This window comes from Myxocyprinus asiaticus, chromosome 25 (assembly GCF_019703515.2).
Source record: "Myxocyprinus asiaticus isolate MX2 ecotype Aquarium Trade chromosome 25, UBuf_Myxa_2, whole genome shotgun sequence".
NCBI classification, from domain to species: Eukaryota; Metazoa; Chordata; class Actinopteri; order Cypriniformes; family Catostomidae; genus Myxocyprinus; species Myxocyprinus asiaticus.
The window spans coordinates 6,350,001-6,372,161 of record NC_059368.1 but is presented as its reverse complement, the minus strand read 5'-3'; the positions used below and the strand labels follow the sequence as shown (position 1 = coordinate 6,372,161).

At 35.5% G+C, this 22,161-nt stretch overlaps 1 protein-coding gene across 5 annotated transcripts in view; it reads left to right on the top strand.

The window, feature by feature from the left end:
• LOC127415638 (ATPase family AAA domain-containing protein 2B-like) overlaps window positions 1–22,161 on the top strand; it is a 142,830-nt gene that overhangs the window by 106,639 nt on the left and 14,030 nt on the right. For all 5 annotated transcript variants that reach the window (XM_051654408.1, XM_051654407.1, XM_051654406.1 and 2 more), the window contains 2 exons: window positions 5,129–5,734; window positions 6,925–7,055. In XM_051654408.1, coding sequence (XP_051510368.1) covers window positions 5,129–5,734; window positions 6,925–7,055 — 737 coding nt within the window. The remainder of the gene's footprint in view (window positions 1–5,128; window positions 5,735–6,924; window positions 7,056–22,161) is intronic.

The following is a 22,161-nucleotide window of genomic DNA, read 5'->3' as shown; positions in this document are numbered from 1 at the left end:
GTGAGAAGTTCATCATGCAGTCAGTCATGTCTAATGAAAGGTTTAGACCCACTTCTTACACTTGTAATTTTGACAGGGATTTTGCATGTATTTAGGGGAGAAAGTGTAGGCTACTTGAAAGGGGAAAATTATCTGGAAGTTATTCATATGCAAGACTTTGCACAACATATGTATATATTTAAGTTGACTTGGTACCATCAAGAATTTTGAGTAGTTTTATTACTTTAGACCTGTAGAATACTGTAGAATCAACATACAGTTGAAGTCTGAAGCTTACATACACTTAGGTTGAAGTCATTAAAACTCATTTTTTTCATCACTCCACAGATTTAATATTAGCAAACTATAGTTTTGGCAAGTCGTTTAGGACATCTACTTTGTGTATGACACAAGTAATTTTTCCAGCAATTGTTTACAGACAGATTGTTTCACTTTTAATTGACTATATAACAATTCCAGTGGGTCAAAAGTTTACATACACCAAGTTAACTGTGCCTTTAAGCAGCTTGGAAAATTCCAGAAAATGATATCAATTCTTTAGACAATTAGCCAATTAGCTTCTGATAGGAGGTGTACTGAATTGGAGGATACATTTTAAGGCCTAACTTCAAACTCAGTGACTCTTTGCATGACATCATGGGAAAATCAAAATAAATCAGCCAATTCCTCAGAAATAAATTGTGGACCTCCACAAGTCTGGTTCATCCTTGGGAGCAATTTCCAAACACCTGAAGGTACCACGTTTATCTGTACAAACAATAGTACGCAAGTATAAACACCTTGGGACCACGCAGCCATCATACCGCTCAGGAAGGAGACACATTCTGTCTCCTAGAGATGAACGTAATTTGGTGCGAAAAGTGCAAATCAATCCCAGAACAACAGCAAAGGACCTTGTGAAGATGCTGGAGGAAACAGGTAGACAGGTATCTATATCCACAGTAAAACAAGTCCTATATCGACATAACTGCTGCTCAGCAAGTAAGAAGACACTGCTCCAAAACTGCCATAAAAAAAGCCAGACTACAGTTTGCAAGTGCACATGGGGACAAAGATCTTATTTTTTGGAGAAGTGTCCTTTGGTCTGATGAAACAAAAATTGAACTGTTTGGCCATATTGACCATTGTTATGTTTGGAGGGAAAAAGGTGAGGCAAGCCAAAGAACACTATCCCAACTGTGAAGCATGGAGGTGGCAGCATCATGTTGTGGGAGTGCTTTGCTGCAGGAGGGACTGGTGCACTTCACAAAATAGATGGAATCATGAGGAAGGAAAATTATGTGGATATATTGAAGCAACATCTCAAGACATCAGCCAGGAAGTTAAAGCTCTGTCACAAATGGGTCTTCCAAATGGACAATGACCCCAAGCATACCTCCGAAGTTGTGGCAAAATGGCTTAACCCTCTGGGGTCGACGGACGCGCTGGCGCGTCATGCTGGATTTTTTTCCGCATAACAGCTGAATCAACTTAATATACTCCGTAAGATAAGTGTAAGACATCATTAGAAACTATAAAGGGTACTTTTATTTGTGTACACTCACAATAACAACAAAACCTTGTGCTTTTGTAAAATAAAGAAAATAAACAGGGTGCGCTTTCAGCCGTCTCTGTCTCCACGAGCATCTTTCTGAAACACGTCACAAAAATGAAGTGAAACTCTGCGATTACTTATCACACAAACATGAAACATGTGCCTAAAGAAAGCTTAAAATGTCTACTTTTAAATAAAACAATTCAAATTTAAAACAAATATTCTCCTGCAATGTAATCTGTATGAAACAAAGCAATGTACAATTTCTTCTGGCTCAGCTCATTATCGCTAATGTGATCACACCCACCAGCAGAGCGCGCTATTCATATGGTAATGTGCTGAGACGATCAATGCAAATGGTAAACGCCCCCAACAGTGCCTTAAAAAACATCAAGTTCATCATCAAATTCATTCACTTTGCTGTGCGTTTGGAAGATGGCATGCTACACAGGTGAGGAAGCTCTACAGATGGTACTGGATAGTGAGGAAGAGTTCACATTTTCCTCAGAAGAAGAGCAGGACTCCGACGATGAACGTTTACATTTTGAAGAGCAACTTGATCCAGCCGAGGATACAATTCCGGATGAGTAAGTCATTACTTACATTAGTTGCATGCTATTTTATATAAACATGTACATATTTTACTAGCTGGACTATTTCCAGACTTGCCAGCCAGGATTCAGAGTATTGACATTTGAAATATGTCCAAATAGGCAAGTTTTAGTTACATTTAAATGTTGTTTCGGCTAAAGCAGGTATTTAAATTGTATGCTGTATGATATAAATATGATATGTAATATGATATAAAAATAATATGAATGTTTAGATTATATTTTAACTAGTGTTTATGCTGCCTCATTATCATCAACGAAGCTTGTGCTCGCAAATAGCTGTTCAGGTGTAAATGTGTAAAATGTTCTGTAAATATGCCCATATTAGAAAATCAGCATATTAGAATGATTTCTGAAGGATCATGTGACACTGAAGACTGCAGTAATGATGCTGAAAATTCAGCTTTGATCACAGGAATAAACTGCATTTTACAAAATATTCAAATAGAAAAGTTATTTTAAATTGTAAAAATATTTCACAATATCACTGTTTTTGCTGAATTTGGGATCAAATAAATGCAGCCTTGGTGAGCAGAAGAGACTTCTTTTAAAACATTAAAAAATCTTACAGATCTAAAACTTTTAAATGGTAGTGTAGTTCTAAAGTAAAGTCTTTATGTAAAGAAAATGTATAGTCAGATTACTTCTTAACTTAAACTTGATTTTGTGAATAAGCTACAAACATTCATTCTCTCTCAGGGGAGGGGTCTTTGTCTCCTCAGGTGTGAATCACATCAATATTCATGATCATCCACGCCTCCTCGCATATGGCCTTTCTAACACTAAAAGTGTCTTACAAAAGTTAAATGACTATATTGTTTTGTATGAATGAGTGATCAGGATGGTTTTCACATCATTTTTGTAGCAAAAACTCTAGGCTACAAGATCCAGTCCTCAAAAGTCTTGTGAACAAATGTTTACTATGTGTTATATGGCCGTATTTCAGTGACTTACAATTTTGTTTTTTCAAAAACCATGCATAAATGTTATTTTCTCAAAAATACAAACATGTACATACATGTTGCTCACATATTATTGTAACCCAGTTTGTGCTGAATACAGTGTTATCAGACTTTAGCCATTAATATGTTTTTAAGCAACTGAAAAAAGCACAAATGTCAAGGCATGTCAAAACTTCTCCAGGGCCCAAAACACCCTCAGACCCCAGAGGGTTAAGGACAACAAAGTCAAGGTATTGGAGTGGCCCTGGTATCACAAAGCTCTGACCTCAATCCAATAGAAAATTTGTGGGCAGAACTGAAAAAGCATGTACGAGCAAGGAGGCCTATAAACCTGACTCAGTTACACCAGTTCTGTCTGGAGGAATGGGCCAAAATTCCAGCCACTTATTGTGAGAAGCTTGTGGAAGGTTACCCAAAATGTTTGACCCAAGTTAAATGATATAAAGGCAATGCTACCAAATACTAACAAAGTGCATGTAAACTTCTGACCCACTGGGAATGTGATGAAAGAAATAAAAGCTGAAATAAATCATTCTATCTACTATTATTTTGACATTTCACATTCTTAAAATAGTGATCCTAACTGACCTAAGACAGGGAATGTATTTTATGATTAAATGTCAGGTATTGTGAAAATCTGAGTTTAAACGTATTTGGCTAAGGTGTATGTAAACTTCTGACTTCAGCTGTAGATGCTGTATTTAATTTGTGAAGAATGAAAACAAGGCTATTAAGGCTCAGTCACATTTACCTTTGCACGGCTAAATTTCACAGGCGAAGAAGACTTGGGTGGATATGATGCACATATGGAGCTCGTAAAAGCTACTTGCCTAGCAGTCTCTTTTTATGGTGCACTTTAAACTTGGTAGAGTGAAGTTATAAAGAAACTCGCTGGTAAAATTATTTCCTCGTCCATTGTGAATATTCAGTGTAGCTATGTATGAATTACCGTGCACACAGAGGTCACTGCCAAACCAAGAAACTTCTTATTTGTCAATGCTGCAGTGTTTCGAAGTTCACCGAACTTGAACCCCACTTTGCCTATCAGGCGGAAGTCTATTAGGCGAAATTCCTTATCGCGCGGATTCCCATTGGGATGACTGTATTTTGCCCACAGAATTTCACCGCACATAAGTAAATGTGCCCAAGCCTTTAGGGATGGACATACAGTCTGCTCTAGTGTTTTTTACAGGATTTGTTTTTGCAGTGATTAAGCAATTAAAATAAATTTTCCCCCAACATGTTGTTTTGTTTAATTTTTTGAAATTTAAATATAATTTATTACAAAAACATTTGTTGTGTATATACTGTAAATCTTTAACTACAAGTTGCCATATCAACAAAATAACTGCAAGTAATTAGACTCATTTGAGTTTCACTAGCTTTTTTAACATTTCTTTAACAACAACACATTCTTGTCTCATATTGAGACAGACATAACTGAGTGCAACAGTCTCGTTCCAGAAGTAAAAATCACATTCGCTTTCTACTAAACCTTTAAAGACAGACCTACTGTGAGCCCCAAGACTGCTAATTGCTTTTTTAATACCAAAATTCCACTGATCAGCACTACTTGTGAATTTTGAAGAGAAAGATCCACCAAGCAGAGAGTTGCGGCAAGGCGCACCAAAAGAGCTCTGCAGTGAATACCCACTCCCATGAGAGACTGTGAATTATGCAATCGAGTCGGTTTCTCTTCACTCTCTTCATTAATCTTCTTATATAGTTGAATACATCTGAAGATTTCGTGAAAAAAAACAAAATATTTTGTTTCTATGCATGTAACCAACAACTTTAAATCAATGGTTTTATATACACTCACAGAGCACTTTATTAGGAAAACTATGGTCCTAATAACGTGCCCGATGTGGTCTTCTACTGTTGTAGCAGTGCATTGCACTGCTGCTACACGATTGGCTGATTAGATAATCGCATGAATAAGTAGGTGTACACGTGTACCTATTAAAGTGCCTGGGGAGTGTATTTCATTTATTTTATGTGTCTCATTCGTGTGTTTTCAGATAACATAAAGCGTAAACTGAGGAGGCGACCAATATGGGGGCGGGGCATCATCAGGAAGAAAAAGATTTATAAGAAGGAGGAAGCAGAGGAGGATGAAGACCCAGAAGAGGAGGAGGGGGCAGATGACTCCACTGCAACAGCACAAGGTGACACTTGTCTCACCCAGGACGAGTCTTCCTGCGACATCATGGAGCTCCATCCTAACAAACAGCCACTGCAGGCCAACGGACACGCCATCTCCACAGAGGAGGAGAATTCCTGTGAGCCGACAACTGCTCCAGACTCTCAGGGCCAAGAGGAGGCCAACCAGACCTCCACGGAGGAGGCTTCCAGTGGTAAGGAGCCGACGGAGGCCCCTGTGGTCTCCGCTTCTCAGGAGTGTGTGAATGGAGACGAGTCTATGGACAGTGTGGACAGTGAGGCCCATGGTAAAGAAACAGAGGGAGGTGAAAGCGAAGTGACTGCAGATTTGGGCTCTATTAAAGGAATTGCACTTGAGGAGAAACCAGCGGTGCAGAAAGAATCATCTGCCCCAGAATGCAATACAAAGGAGACTGTGACTGCAGTGGAGGGAACGTTGTGTGATGGAGAACATGAAAAATATGGTATGGTGTAGTTATAATTTGTATGATACAAAAACCAAAATACTAATTAATAAATGTTCATTAAAATTATACAATTAAAATAATGTTTTGTATATTATATGCATATTTAATAAATAAATGAATATTCAGGTTAAATACAAGTTAAGCTCAATCGACCAGCATTTGTGGCATAATGTTGATTACTACAAATATTAATTTTGACTTGTTATTCCTTTTCATTAACAGAAGAAAAATCTGGGTCACAGTAAGTTACTTACAATGAAAGTGAATGGGACCAATCCTTAAACGTTAAAATACACACCATTTCAAAAGTATAGCCACAGGACATAAAAAAATACGTGTTAAAATAATTTTAGCATGATAATATCGTTTACTAATCCTTTTTGTGTAAAGGTGTATCCCATTTTACAGCATTATTGCCATGACAACGTAACTCCGTAAACCCTGAAATTTATTACGTTTTAATAGAAGAATGAAAGTGCTTTTATAAAATTTTAAGCTTCACATTTCTGCTTTTAAACCTTTCAGAAATTGTCCCCATTCACTTCCATTGTAAGTGCCTTACTGTAACCTTTTTTTTTTTTTTTTTTTTAAAGAAAAGGAGGGACCAGTTGAAATGAACTTTTGTGGTAATCAACATTATGCCATAAATGCTGTCAATTGAGCTTAACTTGTATTGAACCCAAAATATTCTTATAAAATAAGTACATATCTTAATATAGAAACTACAGTTCTATTTTAATTTATGTTTAAGAGAAAAAACACAACAGGACTGCTTAAAATGAAATAGTGAGGGTAAAAAGGAGATAGATAAATAGATAGATAGATAGATCATATTTAATTAAAAACCTTTAATTAGATCAATGAATTCCCATCAGCTCTATTGGACTCTCACTCTTAACAGATGTCAGTATAAATGCAGGACTAATGAACAATTCCTTGTATTGATAGTCAACTCAAGGGGGGATCACAGTTTAGGGAAAAACTCCACACTTGATCTTCAAAACACCATCTGTTGCAGACATTTCTCCTGGCAAGACTTAAACACACAAACACACCCTGAAGACTCATCTCTTCTTAGTGAATCCTTTATATATACATATTTATATATGTGTGTGTGTGTGTGCGCATGCGTGCTTGCGCTGAGTTTGGTGTTCTTTCATCATATATCTGTGCTTATGGTTTAATAGAATCATCAATAGGGAAGAAATGTGGGAAAGTTCCACCTGAAAAGCAGCATGAGTTGTTGACTGACAGACCTGAGGAACCTCCACAGTTTCTGCCAACTCCTGATCTTGTGGTTGACCATCAGCGTCTCAAGGTGAGAAGACAACACTTTTATAAATTGCAGTAGTAGTTCTACTATAAATTACTGCACAGTAGTACAATATATTTTCAAGATAAAGCAACATTTTGCCAGGTTTGATTAAAAAGTGCTATTGCACAGTACACTTGTACCATATGTGCTTTCTTATTAAAAATGTAATAAAGTTCTTTGCCTCTAATTAGGGCTGCACATTCAGATTATAATTGAAATCAGTGGCCTAACAAAATGTGAATTTTCAAAATTAAAATAATAATAATAATTCAGTATTGTATTACAATTCTGCAGTATTCAAGTAGACTGGGTTTGGAAGAAAAACAAAACTGCAAAAGAAATGTAAATTGAGACCATGGTAATGCAAAATTTGAAAAGAGATGCAAGTCCACTTTCAAGTTCAGGTACAATACGAATGCAAAGAAAATGAGTTCCTAACTCTTTTTCATGTTAAGGAAAAAAGTGAGGTCAGAGTTTTTCTTAAAAGAGGACTTGAATGTGATGCCCTCAGAGAGTAACTCTTTTAATTGACAGCAGAACATGGGCAAAACATGACTTTAGAGAACTAGTCATGGCTTTCAAGTAGGGATGCACCTGAAGCTTTTAAACGGATCAGGTATTCGTCCAACGAGCCCGATCCAAATCTGATACTGTGTGTTAGTCATGTTCGTTACTGTCAAGCTCAAAAAATGACATAAAAGAACCATAAAAACACAATTAAAGTAGTTCATATGACTCGTGCATTTTATTCAAAGCCACTTGAAGATGTGCAATAGCTCTGCGAATCACAAAAGGCCGTGTTTAATTAGTAAATATATAAAATGCACGCGCAGCTCCAGCATGTCAGTGAATGGCACTGCTCTGTTTACACACACTCGTGGCAATTGTTAGCCTTCACGCAGTGCGCAATATTTGAGCGCTACTCACGGACAACATCTCAGATGTAGGTGCTCAATAGTTCGGTTCACTTATGCATTTAGAATGGCACTGGAGGTGTTTTTTTTTTTTTTTTTTTACAAGAATTTGAATAAGAAGCAAATTAAACTACTGTAAACTTGCCTACAAACAGACACACTTACAGGACTTCCTGGAGAGTTTAGAATGTCAAAATAAATGCGTGATGGTTTAAAAGTTCAAGGTGCACGATTGAGAGATATTACTATATAATACTTTTATAATATTATTATTATCATTTGTTTACAAATTATAATAAAATTTAAGTTGAATGGGTTCCAAAAAATAACTGTGTGAATGAAAAGAGAGCTGATATCTTACAACTAAATTGAATAAAAAAGAGATCTAAATCATTTAAAGTCCAGATACAAGTAAAAAAAAAAAAAAAACTCCTTTTCTACTGATGACTTATACTGGAATTACTGTTAATTTTGCTGCTACATTATCCAGTATACTAGTTAACAATAAAGTTTTTCTTAATAAGCTATACATTATATTGAAATAATGTGCAGTTAGAGGTTTGTGTTTCTTTAAATATTAAAGAGTACACCCAATAATGTAAAGATATTCTAAACTGATTATGCTAAAAACAACAACACTGGTATCGGATCGGCATCGGCCGATACTGAGATTTCCGATATTGGAATCTGATCGGAAGATAAAAAGTGGTATCGTTGCATCCCTACTTTCAAATGTGTAGTGTCTGCTGTTTCAGTGGGATTTTTTGCCATAAAGTGTGTAACATTTTCTTTGTTCAAATACTTTCTCTTATTCCAGCAAGTCATTTGTAGGTTGATTTACTCAAAAAAAATAAAAAAAATAATTGTTTTAAGGCAGGGACTAAAAACTAAATGTTTTAATTCCGGTTCGTTCTGAGCAAAAGAAGTTCTGCAGCCTCCTTTCCAAAAGGTTACCGGTTAGAACAAAATAAAAGAACGGTTAATAACATTCTTTTTAAAATGACAGTACTCTGTGCTAAGGGGTGGGTGAAATACCAATTGCAGTGTTGCCAGATCTTGCAAGAGAAACAAGCGACATGGTCTGGAAAAACAAGCCCAAAATAAGCCACTTGCCTCACCAAAATAAGTGAAAATAAGCATGATTTTTTTTCTTGTGCGGTGGATTTATCAACATAAAAATCATAACAAGCAGTCAATTAACAGTTAAGTATAATTGTATTTATAGATCTGCTTCTCAGTCAAAACCCTGCAGTATCAAATCTGTATTAATGCATCATATCAAAAAGTAATACAGAAACAACAGGGAAATGTACTTTTTACTCTAATAATGTTTTCCTTGTATCTGGATTAGCCGTGCATGTACAGTATATGTAGTAATTATACATCATTGTTAAAAAGGTCTTCATTCAGAGAATGCGACATCCACAACGGGCAGTTAGGCAGAGAAATGTGTGATGCAGCGGTTTCCTTCCGGATCAAAGAACATGTTTAATTTTTTCGGGCAACATGAAGTAGTGTAGTTCCAAAAATTTACTGTGATAAACCCTTTGGCCTTTTGTTTCATGAAAAAAATTATCAGAACAAAATTAACCGGTTATAACCAGCTACCAGCATTTAAAAATAAAGTTTTCACTCCAGAATAATTGAAAATCACTTTGTTCCAGTTTTCGGTTACACTCTGCTAAAAAAAAAAAAATTCGTTTTCAGTTTTTGTACCTTGAACCATTTTTAGTCCCTGTTTTAAGGTGACCCCCCATACCAACACAATAACATTGACTCAAGCAGTGGCATGAGTTGGGTGCAGGACTATCTGTTTATTCGATCAACATCAGACTGCAGGCGTGTTTAGAGTGTAAACAAACGTTTTGCAGTTCCGTTCAGTGGTGATAGTGGTGCAGAAATTACACACTTTAGCATAAGCCTTGATACCTAAGAAGCAGCAAACAGATGTTAAATATTTATTCTAGGGATGTCTGGTATTGGAAACGGGTCCAATACCACACCCATGTACTCGTGCTCATAAAAATGCTCCAATAACAAAATCCAATATCATCTGAGTATGAATGACATTATGTAAACATTCATCGTTATATCACGTTTTATCCTAGTGAGATTATTTAACAGCAAAATCTTTTGTGCAGCACTTTATTTTACAAAAATAACTGCAATGTTGCATCTTGGATTGTGCTGTGAGGTTCTGTATACAAGCACTTCATTTAATAAAAGATAATACGATGTTCAAAATTAATTGTTACACTTTTATTTGATTACATTTTTAATGAATTCATTTATTTAAACACTATTTTAATCATAAAATTGAAATAAATTTTAGGAAATTAAGATAAAATAATAATAATGATAATAATAAAAAAAAAAGCAGGTTTCGGACTCTGTATCGCTGAGTACCAAAAAGAAAGTATTGGTACTCATTTTATATATATATATATATATATCTCCTTTTCTCCCCAATTTGGAATGCCCAATTCCCAATGCACTCTTAAGTCCTCGTGATGGTGTAGTGGCTTGGTTCAGTCCGGGTGGCGGAGGACAAATCCCAGTTGCCTCCACGTCTGAGACAGTCAATCCGTGCATCTTATCCGTGCACGAAGACGTAGCGTGTGTGGCCCACGCTATTCTTCGCGGCATCCCCATGTGACTCTACCCTCCCTAGCAACCGGGCCAATTTGGTTGCTTAGGAGACCTGGCTGGAGTCACTCAGCACGCCCTGGATTCGAACTCGCAACTCCAGGGGTGGTAGTCAGCTTCAATACTCGCTGAGCTACCCAGGCCCCCCAGTACTCATTCTTTAAACAAAAGGGTATCGGAACATCCCTAGTTTATTCTGTATTTTTCAAATTAATCGTAATATGATTTTATTTAAACAGATTGATCCACTTTTCATGATCCAGTCAAATCTCAGTGGATAAATCAAGTCCCGCACTAACATTATTTCCCACGGAATATTCTGTTTCACAGGGAAATGCTTCACTTCATGGAAGTGAAATGCATTTCAAACGCGGTTTGATTTTTGTCTTTAAATGAGTGTCTTCAATAATTGTTCCTGAGAGAACATACAGTATATCCATATACACATCTGATAAGCTCTCTACTCACTCTAGTGAACTATAGCTGTGCTGGGAAAATCACTCTAATCATTCAACTAATTTTGGAGGGAAACTCATCAGTGTGAAAACTACATCATCGCCATCATCATCATTAGGCTGTTCAGGCCATTCTTGCAGACATTCTTTGTCTCTCACAAACAGCCTTGCAAATTACTCACTGCTTGCAAAATCAATCATTTCCATTTCATTATTTGCTATTAAATTCATCAAATTAGGGCAGCAATCATCGATTTTGTTTTTCCTCTTATAAACACATTTGAGCTTTTTCCACACTAGAATTGAGTGTTTTGTTCAGCTTTATTTCCACTATTTGAAAGCACCTGTGGATCTTTTTATGGGTTTGTATTTCATTTATTTATTTCCCATTTTTGGGTGAACTATTCCTTTAAGGCTTAATTTGCTGCACATCCTGTTTGTTTACTATCGAATAGATTATGTTTGAAGAGTACCCTTTCAACACAGCAAATGGCAGGCGTGCTGAGTTCCCTTTTCAACAATACCGCAACATCTTCTATCGCTCCATCACCACTGAAAAACTCCCCTGAGGATTTCAATCAACAATGCTGCTCTATATATGGAAAGTCAGTCCGTGCCACACCATCTGGAATCTCTCTGACCACTGGGCTGTGCGGACCAACGGGGGTGAAGGCCCAGAAGCACATGTGGCACTAATCTGCCAGCTTATTTGCTCATTTAGAGAGAGAGGGCCGATATCTTTAAGAAACAGATCGTGAAGTGATGGATGCTGTGAATAATTGCTTTTTCATCCCCGGCTTATGGAACAAATTGAATTGCAGTTGAAGTGTGGTGAGTGTTGCTGTTTTAGCAGGCATCTACTCATTGGGGTGGCAAAATGGCTGACAAATATTAGTAATGAAAGTGGGCTGTTTTTCCGATGCTTCATTCATATTCATTGACTGGAGATGCGCTCATTACTGTCGACATTTCTGCTGCGCAGGACGGCACTGAAATACGTTCAGAATTACGGGCTGTCACGGGAAGCTATGAGCTTCATGTTACCGTGGTTTCTGAACATTGTAAAACATCAGCATCGCATCATGTTTCAGGCTTTGCATGCATTGGTAAATAAATTAAATATAAATAAAGATAATGAAAACATATTTTGCATTAAGAAACAAAAAAAGGTTTACTGTAATGTGAAATGCATTCTTATTAGGGTAACACGAAAAAAAAGATTCATTGTAAAACAGTGTTTTGGTGTAATACAGTAAAAACTTACAATTACTGTTGTGAAAATCATCATTATAAAAAAAATACAAGACGCCTTACAGAAATGGAAATTGTGGTGTAAAATGTACATTTATTTGTGTGTAAAATATCTAAGAAAAAAATAAGAAATTGAATTTCATATTAAAGACAAAAAGCCTATTTTAAGACCCGTTTAAAAAATATTTTGGTGACATTTTACAATAATGTTGTATATATTGATATTTAGTTAACGTAAAGGTGAACATGACCTAACAATGACCAAAACTTGTATAGCACTTATTAATTTAGTTTGATGTTAATTTCTACCTATACGTTTGCATCATTTTTAACAAGTTGTATTATTTTAATTTAAACAATGCATTTTTTATTGTTCAATTTTATTTAAATAATTTATATTTAAATTGGAAAGCATTTATACATCATGTTAGTATTTACTGAACTGACTTTGTGATTATATATATAAAAAAAATAATTCATTTAAAAAATAAAATGACTTTATTATAGTTAATAAGAAACACTTTTGAGAATATTGAGGAAAAACAAAAACTCAATAGTGAAACATTCGGACACATTTAAGGTATTTACAATATTAATGGTCCTAATAGTTGGTTTGATTTTATTTATGCAAAATATTTTAAATAAACATATTTTGGTGCGAAATCTCTCAGCATTTCGATATCAATATTTTTTGTGAGGTTCAGGCAGCATCAGCTTGCTTAGAGAAACTCAGTAGCACTGTGAATGGCAGATTGTCTGTGTAATTGACCCTTCGCTAAGCCCCGCCTTAAAAGTGTTCTGACCAATCCTGTCCTATCAACTGTTGTCCTGCCGCCATTACTCTGGCACGCGATAGATATTTTACAATGAGTAATGTGTGTTTGAGTACTTTTAAGTGGGATTTTATCAAAATAATTCTAAAAATGTAAAACACATTGTTGCCGGGTCAGTTACCCAGAGAGGATACTTGCAGTGTTTTTCTTTCTTTTTTTCTTTTTTTTTATAATCTTTAAATAAATCTAGAGGAGAGCATGTTATGGATTAAACTGTGTCAGCCTTCATTCCCAAATGAACATATAACATCTGCAACGACACCTACATTTGCGCCATGGTAAATTAAAGCTAATAACTGAACATTTAATTAATTTATGTGTTGATTCAAATCATAGTAAAAGCGATTAGTAAATGGACAGCTCACAGCATCAAAATGGGTGTTCTGAGACGTTATAAACAGCTCTGTTCACTTACGCTAATGTTTTTAGATGTGTAATCGCTATTTAATGATGTTTTTCTCTTTTCAAGTGACCGTAATTATCGTTTGCCTTGATTCTGATTCACAGTCTTCAGTTTTTAATCAAATTACTGTGTAATTTAACAATCTCTTTTACAAAAAATATGCATTACAATGTCACTCTTCATACCAGCCCATGTAAAAATATTAACCATTCCGTTTGAGAATATTTTGCCAAATATCGCACCGTTCACGGCAATCTCCCATTCATTCTAATGGGGAGTTCTGCAATGCTTGTCAGAGCAAGCAACCGTAACTAAGGGGGGGCGGAGCTTAGCGAAGTAAAATCTATTTATATTTTCAGAATTTCGCCAGTTCTTCCTTCAGAGAATTATTTTAGTGAGCTGTAACCTTTTCTGCTTTCTCATCAGCACTGAATTTTTAAGTGTGAAAAGAGCTCAAATAAATTAGCTCTAGACTGATGGAAACACATGGCTAGGAATAGACCTGGCCCTCTTGTAACATACACTTTGCTATGGTACAGTGCTGGCCAAACATAAACGCGTGCTACACTGCTGATTTGTCCAAACTCAAACGTGCTTGTGCACATATTTAAACTACTTGTTGGCCAAAAGTACCAAACAGAATGTCAATTCAGAGCAAAACTCCATCTGGATGGTTGGAAAAGTTAAAACACCCTGTATTAATAGCCGCAGTTCTCAGCTGTTGAGTCGAGACCCAAAAATGAGCCACATGTCTGTTTAAATATGGAAAAGCAAAGCAAAATGTGAAAAAATGAAATGCAGCTAAACCTATAATAATGCATAGTTAGGATAGCAAAATAAATATTCTTATCAGCTTTTAAAGGGAGTAAAATTCACGTACTATATTTTTGTTGTTGATGTCAGAGAACCTGCATCCAATCAAACATTACGTTATTTTGGCTCAAATTCTTCTGTCTTTTGGTAGAATCTAGCCAACATGATTGCTTGGAAATTGCTACTTGATGGTTTCCCTTGTAGTGAAGAGAAACAATTATTTTGTTCAATAAACAGTTTTCATGCTCTATTTGGTCTCTACTTGATGTTCAATGTAAAATCTGGTTCTTGAAGCAAAAGCAGTTGAAAACCACTGGTTTATACAACGCCTGCCTTGGTATGAGAAATTCTGCTAGTCTTTGTTTAAACACATTTTTAGACACTTTCAAATGATTGCTACTGGCATTACGCCATTGACGTGCTAATGAGCCATACTTGGTCCATTGTTGACATAGGCAGCTATCATTGTGCTTGATGCATTGTAGTACACAAAAAAAGATGCACGGCCATTAGAAAGCAGCAAAATACAAATGTCACGTCAGTTTGACAACATCTTTGCTTTACTGCTGCTGTCAATGGTGATGACACATGAAAAGCAAAGATGTAATTGATTCTGATTGACCAAGCGTGCCCACCTTGTTTTTGAATGAGCTACAGCTTTGAAGGGTCGGAATTTTGGATAGCACATCAAGCTTGATAAGATTTTACTAAATTTGGCAGTTCAGATCTTTAGTCTGTGTCTGAAAATTTTCCTTATTTTCAGAGTAGCTACTATTGAGACATTTCGGTTATGCATGTCACACTTTAAGCCCAACGGGCTCGCCAAATCTTTGACAATCAATTTTTATGCTGAATGTGTCAGTGCTCGTGTGTTGGCCTGATGACCCAAACCCTGAGCTCTCAAGTATTGAACAGAGCACAGACTCTCAACCACACAGTAACATTTCTAGTTAGAATGTTTTCTTAAGGATGGAAATCATAAAGAATTTAACACTTCTGGTTCTGATTTAGATTCTTCTTGGCATTTCCGGATCTTTATTGATTCCATTTAACAAATCTTTTAGTGCTTTATTAGTACTAATATTCTTCTCCTTGCATTTACTGCCCTCAGCAGTCTTCCGAATGATCATTTCAGATTTCAGCAAATCAAGTCTTGAAAATCATTCGATATTTTCATTTTTTAAAAGTGACCAACTTTAGTGTCTTTAAGCAACAACAGTTGTGTCTCTTGTCTTATTTTAATATCTGTGGTTAAAGGTGCACCTTTTTAACTTGACAATTTATTTTTTAATCAGTCATCAAATTACTGACCTTTGTTTATGTGCGTAGACTTGTGAAGCATAATTATTAAAGCAGTTACTGTAATATTTAAACTGTAATATTTTATATCAGTGTCAGAAATGAACTTGTCCTATTAAGAGACAATACTTGCCCCATGGATTTGATTTTCAGGGGCATTATTTACCTTTATGAGGGATGAAAAACATCCTTTAATGTTGAATACTTAAATTTAATAAATTCATTAACATACATTCTCAGTCTAAAACTGATCATTTATATAAAATGGTGTATAATTAGGCCTAAAAAAAGAATATTAAGAAATATATCAGATGTTACAAAGAAACTAAGTATTCAAAATGGGTGCATTTTTTGCCCCAACATTTTGAAATTTTTAGGCATTTTTGTCACTTTTAGTGGCATTTTTGCTCAGTGCCCTGATTCATTTCTGACCCTGTTTTGTATTTTTGTGTGTGTGTGTGTGTGTGTGTGTGTGTGTGTGTGTTAAATTTCAATATCTAAGGGTTTTATGTGCAGGGAGAACTGAAAGCATTCTTTAATACTTAATATAATAAAATGTTTTTGAAGCCGTAACCTAGTGGTTAATGATTACAACTAAGGGTATGTTTACACGACAACGATGTACTAAAAACGGAAACGTTTTTTCTTTGCGTTTTTGAAAAGGTTTGCGTACAGAAGACAACGTTGTCAAAACGATCCCCGTTCACACGAATCTGCAAAAACGACTAAAAACGCTGTATTACGCATGCCAGTCCAGTAGTTGGCGATGTCACTTTGTAAAGAAACACTACGCGCCTGCGCACATAAGCATTCTTCCACAGAGCGGTGAATAAAAACAATGAAGATGGCGAAAGTATCGAGCAATTTTGTCTGGACAAAATCTTGAGCAGCACACACAGTCTTGTAGTCTGCCATTGTAGTTTTGAATGTCTCGCGTGTTGTTTTGAAGTACTCGCGCACATGCCTATAGACTGAACACGTAATACGCTTGCGCGTTTTTGTATGTTTACACGGAGATGATAACGGCATCGTTTTCAAAAACGTACTTTGAAACCCGTTTTCAAAAGTTTGCGTTTTCAGGCCCCAAAATGCCGTTGTCGTGTAAACGAACAGCCAGAACGCATAAAATTTTTAATTTTTAGTTGGAAACGTTGTCGTGTAAACGGCCCCTAAATCAATAATCAGTAACTCAATCATTAAAATGGCAAAACAGCCAAAAAAAAATAAAAAATATGTAAAGTAATAGATCAGAGAACTAATGATGACAGGATTTTTATATTTGAGTGAACAATTCCTTTAATATTATCTTGATCTCTGCAAGTTTGGTTGGCACTTAGCAAAATTATTGTATTGTTATTTCTTGTTGCAGAGTTGAAAAACAATCCCAAGTTTAATTTTCCACATTTGCTTACCCATTTATGTACTGTTCACTCATAGTTTCCTTCTTATCACTTTATATCTGGGATTGGTTTCCAGGGCATTTAGGAGGGCTGGTCAGGTTGTTACAAAACAAGCCTTCTTGCGGGAGTCAAATGGACTGTGTGAACAAATCTTTTAAAGTTAGGATTACTGTTCTATTCAGGGTTGGCAGAGAAAGGCTGCCATCCATGACCACTCTTCCACAGTCAGTGATACTGAGAGGGGCCATTGACACAGAAAAACAGCAGGGGTCCAGACCTAATCCCTGTAATTGACATGTTAGCGAGGCATGATATTTACCACTAATTATTTACAATTTTGTCTCCTGTCACTCATGACATTTTACGTCACCATTCAGTGTTTTTCTTTGGAAGAACAGACTGTTTTATACGCAATGACATTAGTGGTCTGATAGTGGACATAAAGTCATTATACAGTATTTATACAGCTAATGACATGTACACAAGATTGCTGAAATTAAAAAAAAAAAAAATTTCTAGAATTCTTTAAAACTATTTGCAAACAGAAAGCGTTTATTATCCGCTAAAAAGATTGTCCGTAGATTTTTGGAACCTTTTGGAACTCAGTGGTGTGGTAACACTTCTGTTAATCAGGCAGGTGGACACACACTAAAAAAATTCTGGGTTATTTTTTCAACCCAAATGCTGTGCTGAGCCTTTTGGTTCAATTTATTGGATTTTTTTTATTAATTACTTTCTCAGTGTTGGGTAGTTGTAATGATATAATCTCAAAATAGTTAAATAACAACTGATTAAGTCATTCATAACTAATACGATGAAACTCGCAAAAATGTCCAAGTCACATTTCACCTCAAAATAAAAGTAATTGATAGTGATGATGATGATGGTGGTGATAATAAATAATACTGATAATAAACAATAATGATAATAAAAATAAAAAGACATTATATTTTGCATAAAGAAAATGAAGGCTATTTTTAAATAAAAAAATTTTTAGGATCATAAAGGGTTTTTCTTTTTTTATTGTTGATTTTCAATAGATTGTCATTGCAACAATACATTATATTTGAAACTGTAGTACAGAAAAATTACTTGTTTTATTATATCTGTATAAATTAAAGCAGCACAGCAATACTACAATGATGTGTATTTAAATAATATATAATTTTGGTAACATTGAACAATAAGGTTCCATTTGTTAACAGTAAATACATACACTTAGCATCATCAACTAACAAAGTAAAACATATACACTGCCGTTCAAAAGTTTAGGGTCACTTACTCATTCTTTATTATTTTTTCTTCACATTTTAGAATAATAGTGAAGTCATCAAAACTATGGAATAACATAAATGGAATTATGGGAATTATGTTGACTTAAAAAATAAAAGTTATATTTTAGCATCTTCAAAGTAGTCACCCTTTGCCTAGAATTTGCAGACATGTACTCTTGACATTTTCTCAACCAACTTCTTGAGGTATCACCCTGGGATGCTTTTTAATCAGTATTGAAGGAGTTCCCATCTATGTTGGGCACTTATTGGCTGCTTTTCTTTATTATTCGGTCCAAGTCATCAATTTAAAAAAAAAAAAAAAAAATATATATATATATATATTTAATTTTTTATTTTTTTCATAAAATTTTAGTTTTGTAATGAAATAAATTTATATGTTGGCACAATTATTTTTTTGCGTACAAAACTAATTTCAAACATTTAAGCATACGCCTTCAGATCAAAAGATTTTTAAGATCATGAGAAACATTTCAGTCAAGTTACCCCAAACTTTTGAATGGCTGTGTGTGTGTGTGTATGTATGTATGTATATATGTATATATATATATATATATATATATATATATATATATATATATATATATATATATTAAGGCTGGGAAATTTAACTTGTTAATTTCTGCGATTCATATTTTTTATTTAACGCGGTAAAAATAAATAACACATTTAAAGCATTATCCATTGTTTTTTTTTTTTACTTCCTGAAACTTCACGTGACAGGAGAAAGGTCTCCCGAGTTGTTCCTGGCAGGCTACTTATGTTGGTTGTTTTCTTTGGTTTCAGGGTCTGTCATTCCACTATAAAGACATGGTTTCAAACTTTTCTGCAGGGGATCTCTGTTCTCATTAAATGTCTGCCCAAAACCAAACCTGAGTTGCAATTACCGCTGTCTTTTGGTAATCTCAGAGCACTCTATCTTACGCCTGAGTGTGCTTTGTTCTTTTTGACCTATACCTTATCAGGAGCCAGCACTGTTTATGTTGACTCAGACCAACACAAACCAAAGGCAGGCCTAGTAATAACTTATTCCAGTGTGATTTGAATGAGCTCACGATTGGCCAGAGGATCGTTGTGAAGAACATGTCAATTTAAAAGCCACTGCGAAGTCTGAAGTGTTTAAATTAAACCAAATACGATCAATAAATACGTTCTGGAGGTTATGAAGAAGTGGAAGGTAATTATGATTTGCCTTAATTAGCTGTCTCTGTGATCTTAATTGCTTTTGAAGATGGCTGACCTCCCTTTTCTATGTGTACGTGTTGGAGGGCTCAGTCGTTTTGTTGTAGGTGTCACACTTTCTTTTAGAGGTTAGCTTCCAGGTTAATGTTCAATTAATTTTCCACTCACTTGTTTTTTGCAGGTCCAATGTGTAAATTGAATATTAGCAAGAGGTTAATGGGAGAGTTCAAAGAGCAATTTATTAAAATGGTTGTAAATAGTATAGTATTACGCCACCTGATGTAAAAAAAAAAAAAAAATACAAAAATAAAAGCCTGTCAGTCCATTCACTTGCTAAAATTGAAATTATTGGATATAGCTAGGCTTGGGTTTTTGTAGCAAAAAAAATCTTAAATTTGTTTTGCTTTTTGAAGATATTCGGTATTTATCTCAGTATTTATGTATTTGCTCTGAAATTGCTTAAAAGTGTTTTTTTTTTTTTTTTAAGTCCAAGTAACAATCTTTTCAAACACACAGCATAATAGCAAAGTAGATAATTTTTTTTTTTTAATGCAATTTGTAAAATGCAATAGAAAAAAAGAAAAATAGTAAAAAATAATCGAGGTATGTTTTCCATTTAACTTCTGTTATGTTACCCATTTCAGAGTGAAATGGCATTTTCAACTAGTGTTGTGCGATCTTCTCCATAGTGAGATCGTCCTATCGTCAACCTGTGAGATCGGCAATACACAATATTATCGCGTCAGTCATAGACTAGAAATAGCCTAATCCTAATAGTATAATTAATGACAATATTAATAATAGGCAAATTATTATTATTATTATTATTATTATTGTAGGGTTGTGCAATTCATTGGGGATCAACGTATGCCATGATTGTAAAAATCCAGGAACAGCTCCATGCAATCAAAAGGGATTTTGCTGATGACGAGCCGTCGCACACTCCCAAACATGACTTGGTAGGACACAGCTGTACTAGAGGCTGTCAAGGATGGGTTGAAGACTTTCGCAGAATTTACTGATATTTTATCAGCTGAGAATTACATGACAGTCTCATCTCTGCTGCCCATGCTGCATCTTATGAAGGATATCCTGAAGGAGGAGGAGACTGATGTAAAGATGACGGCAGAAATTAAAAGGGGGATCTTGGAGAAACTCGACTCGAAATATGACGACTACACCCTTCAGTTGATGCGCAAAGCCACCCTCCTTGACCCACGCTATAAGGGGGACCACATCGATGCCGCACATCTTGATGTGATCAAAAGTCAGCTTGAGGTTGAGATGGTGGCATACTGGAGGGATAAAATCAAGCCACCTGTACGCATCAGAGTGGAGGATGAGGAGGAGGAAGAAGAAAAAGAAGCGGGTGCAGCAGCTGAGAAGCAGCCGGCTAAGAGGACTAAAACACTGGGTCGTCTTCTGGGCAGAGCGAAGCAGTCTATGTCCACAATCCACGCAGACCAGCGAGCAAAATTGGAAATCACATCCTTCTTGCAAGAGGAAGTTATTGATGGTGATGACAAGCCACTGGAATGGTGGAGAGAAAACGGAAGCCACTTTCCTTTAATGGCAAACATGGCTAGAAAATACCTGTGTGTTACCGCAACCAGCACCCCATCAGAGCACGTGTTCAGTGCAGCTGGCAACATAGTTACTCCCCACCGCAACCTTCTCAAACCAGAGAGAGTAAACCATCATGTTTTCTTAGCTAAAAATCTGTAGGCATACAGATACCTGAATGGCATAACTACAGCATAAATCGAAAATTGTGATCTCATATTGTTTCTGGCCTTGTGTTTATTTTAATAATACAAGTATAGGCTACCTTTTCGAGGACATTTGATAATTGTTTGTGTAGGATTAAAGGCTGCCATTTAAACTGAGATTGTATAATTATTTTGGTTCTTTCATTTTAGTTATTCTTTCATTTTTGCTTTTTGTTTATTAAAGCCTATTTGGTTATTTATTATTTTTTGGCTACCGTCGACCTGGCATCACAGCCTGTCCATCTATTTCTGTAGCCCTACAGTAGGCCTAAGACTAAATATTTGTTCTATCCATTGTCTGCTGACATTAAGGTATTTAATTACACTTTAACAAGTAATCTGAATGTCCTAGTTTATGTGCAGTACTTCGTGTTAAACTAGTTGTTGTTTTGTTAAGTCGTGTTTGAAATAAAGCTGCTTTTGATTTTCATCGTTGATTGATTATTGTGCATTGTTCGTACCTACTATAGACTGTTATTATATAATTTTTAATTATATAATAATAACAGCAATTTGTTATTGCATTGTTATTAGTATTATTATTAGTATCATTAACATTTTTATGTTAATGTGCTATGCAAAGAAAACGAAATGCTGACAAATGACGATGCCGTTTTTGCCATGGCTCAAACAACAACTGTATAAGAATGTGTCTCTTTTATAACAAGCACTCTTGACATAATTTGTGAATATAGGTGTATCACCATGCAATTCAATTTTGATGTGGGATGTAGTTTTGTAGTCTGTTTTTAAAACATTTTTAATGAGGACGCACGCGTGTGTCGGTGTCGCAAGTGATGGTTATATGCGGTGTTGTCGATGTGAAACTATGGCAGGGCAAATTGATAATAA